The sequence below is a fragment of the Temnothorax curvispinosus genome, unplaced genomic scaffold, assembly GCF_003070985.1.
Source record: "Temnothorax curvispinosus isolate PA1 unplaced genomic scaffold, ASM307098v1 QBEX01005388.1, whole genome shotgun sequence".
NCBI lineage: Eukaryota > Metazoa > Arthropoda > Insecta > Hymenoptera > Formicidae > Temnothorax > Temnothorax curvispinosus.
Window position 1 is genome coordinate 61,279 of NW_020215168.1, and position 3,650 is coordinate 64,928.

At 41.6% G+C, this 3,650-nt stretch overlaps 2 protein-coding genes across 2 annotated transcripts; both read right to left on the minus strand.

The window, feature by feature from the left end:
- Nucleotides 1-520: 520 nt before the first annotated feature.
- LOC112454820 lies at nucleotides 521-1,174 on the minus strand. The gene has a single exon (XM_025016417.1). It carries the CDS (start codon nucleotides 1,172-1,174, stop codon nucleotides 521-523), a length of 654 nt encoding a protein of 217 aa, XP_024872185.1.
- A 36-nt stretch (nucleotides 1,175-1,210) lies between these two features.
- On the minus strand, nucleotides 1,211-2,902 carry LOC112454821. The gene has a single exon (XM_025016418.1). It carries the CDS (start codon nucleotides 2,900-2,902, stop codon nucleotides 1,211-1,213), a length of 1,692 nt encoding a protein of 563 aa, XP_024872186.1.
- Between the last annotated feature and the right edge of the window lie 748 nt (nucleotides 2,903-3,650).

Sequence of the window (3,650 nt, forward strand, 5' to 3'; positions counted from 1 at the left end):
AACGCACCCGGTATTCCACGATACGCACCGTTCGCGGTATGCTTCTATTCACAAAAACGCAATAGGATGCAATAAACGCGAATTGACTGTCGGCCGCATCTGAGCTTCCGAGGAGGGCTTTCTAATACTTTCCGGGTGTTAATAATCGAAGGATAATCGGGATAAGAGAGGTGGACGGAAGAAGTATATCCAGCGAGAACTTAAACTGTTTATATAATAACAATAAGATTTTCGTACAGAGTCTTGTTTTCTACGTGCACGCGCTACCGATCTTCGTACATTCTACTACACACTTCTGCCAATCTAAATTAAGGACCTTCTTCAATGCCCACGCTCACAATAGCAGCGCCATCCCAGTATTACCACCTTAAGGCTAGAACCTTTTCAATATTTATGCTCACGGTAGCAGCGCTCACACAGTATTACCACCTTAAATCTAGAACCCCTTCAACATCCTCCCACCTTTAGATATTCACGATCCACATTGAGTGAACATCTAAAGATGTAATCAACACACAGTTTACAATCTTTCAACGCGTTTTACTGTACGTCTACTTCTAGTTTTGTAAGGAACAATAGGAACATTTTCATCGCTTACATCTACTTCGCTAGGTACTTGTTTTAATTCGTTAATATTTTGATCTTGAGCGACCGTCTTTGACTTAACTCGCTTATCATACAGTTTACGCAACTCCTCCGGATCCACATCAACATCTACCTCCAGACAGTACAATCTCTGAACAGGTCGCACCAATTGTCCCGTCGCAGTAATTAGACGCACAACCCTTACAATCCCGTCTTTTCCCGGAAAAAGTTCTATTACTCTGCCCAGAGGCCATTCGATCCTTTTAGAACAATCGTTACCAATAATCACTATGTCACCTACTTTTATCTGACGATCATCGGTTGACCTTTTGGCAGATGCATACTTTAACTGTCCGAGATACTCCGATCTAAACCTTTTACGTAATTCTTCCTTGAGAAATTGTCGATACTTAAATCTACCCTTCAGTTTTTCCCTATCGATAAAGTCGCAGTCGGGTAAACCTACTTCGCAGATCTCTTGCAGAAACAAACTAGGAGTAATGGGAGCCAGATCCCGAGGATCGTCAGACAAATAAGTCAAGGGTCGAGCGTTAATTACAGATTCGCAATCGTACAATACAGTAAGCATTTCTTCATAACTTAAACACGCCTTACCAAGTATTTTTCACAACATACGTTTCAAAATTTGAATCAATCGCTCCCACCAATCTCCCCACCAGGGAGCACTTGGTGGATTAAACTTCCATTCCACTTTTGGCACTAGGCTAGCTTTCAGGCTTTTTTCCCAATCAATTCGTTTCAGTAAGTTATTAAATCCTTCGAAGTTAGTCCCATTATCACTATAAACTGTACTCGGTTGTCCCCTTCTGTCTACAAACCGACAAAATGCCTCTATGAATTTATCGGTTGATAAAGACGACACGAGTTCGAAATTTACCGCCCGATACACTGCACATGTAAAAATACAAACCCATGCTTTTACATCATTTTTTAGAAACAATGGACCTGCAAAGTCTACTCCCACAATTTCGAACACTCGAGCGTCGCGAACGCGATTCATAGGTAAAGGAGCAGTCGCTACCGTGAAAGGTTGAGCATTCTGTTGTGCGCAGACGACACATTTTCTTACGATACTACGTGCGACCTTTTGGCCATGTATTACCCAATATTCTTCTCTGAGAACATTGAGTAAGGCGGTGACATGAACATGTCCCAAACGTGTGTGAAATTCGCGAATCATCATTTGAACTAGTAGATTTTCTCCCAGTAAGACTATTGGATAACGAAATGAAAAACTATCATCACGCTCTAATATTTTCGATTTCATCCGGATTAAACTATCTTCAGCAACAAAAACATTCATATTACGCAATCGTATGTCGTCAGTTCCATCAAACGAGTCTCGCTGTATGATTGCCAAAACAGTTCTTTTAGCATCATTGATTTCATTGCGCGTTAATTCCCCACTTAGTTTCTGCTTTCCCAATTTGTGCAATTTGTAATTAGTAACAAACCGCTTTATACGAGCAATTGCTCCTACTACAGTGCAAAAGTCAGAAGTACTGGGTACATAGAAAGGCTGAATCTCAATAGTACGATTCACTTGTGATATCGCTGACACAATTTCAGAGTCTATGATTTGACCCGTTACCTTGGCAGTCTTACGTATCTCATTCTTTATCTTGTCCTCGTGAATCACTACGTTCGAAACCGGCCACTCAGATTCAGCCCCCCTAAGCCACTCCGGTCCGTTCCACCAATTCACCCTACACAGTGTGTCGAGTGTACATCCTCGCGACGGCAAATCTGCCGGATTAAACTCGCCTGGAATGTGCCTCCAGGATTGGCTATTTGACATATTTCGTATTTCTTTAACGCGATTGTCGACAAAGGATGCCCAAGGACAATTCTGTTGGATCCAGAATAGAACGGTGCTAGAATCACTCCAATATGTTATCTCTTTATCTGTCATCTTAAGAGAATCCACAGTAGAACGCGCCAGTCGAACGCCCATACAGGCAGCTAAAAGTTCAAGTCGATTAATCGTCATAGTAGTAACTGGAGCTACTCTAGCTTTTGCTGAGACAAACGAGACGTTGACCTGAGAGTCACATTCCACGCGCGCGAAAATCACCGCAGCATATGCTTTTTTACTAGCGTCACAAAATACATGAAACGTTATACTCGTATCGCGAACTGGCGCATCAAATGCCCAGCGCGGAAAACGGATCTCGTCTAAACGTACCAAACCCTTGAGCCATTTCTTAAATTCGTTTCGTATCTCGTCACAAACTTCATTATCCCATTTAATTTTAGAGATCCACGTTTGTTGTAGTAGAAGTTTAGGAGTGATCATCACGGGGCTAACAAAACCAATTGGATCGTAAATGCGGTGAGAAAAGGAAAGTATTACTCGCTTCGTAATCTTTTCGTTCATAATATTTTCAGTTGAGGGCATTACTAAACGCAACGTATCATCGTTCTTATCCCGTATAAGCCCTAATACCGGAATATCTATGTCTTGTGTCTTTGAATGTGAAGTCTCCCACCCTCTGAGATCAAACGCTCCCTTACTCATAGCCTGTCTCGCATCGTAAATAAATTGTTCAACTTCGGTTATCGTACTTAAACTCGTTACGCAGTTGTCCACGTAAAAACTTTCCATCAGCTTAGTGAGATTCTTATCTGCGTCTTTAAACATAGATTTAATTTTTTTTAAATGATAATTAATCACCGCTCCTAAAAAAAAAGGACTACAAGATACACCAAATACTACTCGGCTATGTCGGTAAACAATTATTTTTCCGAGCTCGTCATACCACAAGAATCTCAAAAAAACGTAATAAGATTGTAAAAACAAGTTCAATTAAATTGGGTCCTTTTTCCAGACAGTCGTTAAGTGATGGAAAGTTCTTACATTTAGCGGATGCATCAAATACCGGTCTCAAAGGAGTGGTACTTTCCACTTTAACGACGCCTCTATGTGGCAGGTAGTGTGCCTCCTGGTCGATCTCCTGGTCTGGCACCACCTCGATGATTCCTTCCGCTAACCAGTCGCCGAATACCTGATCGTATGCATCGTACAACGCTGACGTTTTCAAACT

What these genes read in the sequence shown, in the direction of transcription:
- LOC112454821 (XM_025016418.1), bottom strand. Translation starts at nt 2,902, where the DNA reads ATGATCACTCCTAAACTTCTACTACAACAAACGTGGATCTCTAAAATT.
- LOC112454820 (XM_025016417.1), bottom strand. Translation starts at nt 1,174, where the DNA reads ATGCTTACTGTATTGTACGATTGCGAATCTGTAATTAACGCTCGACCC.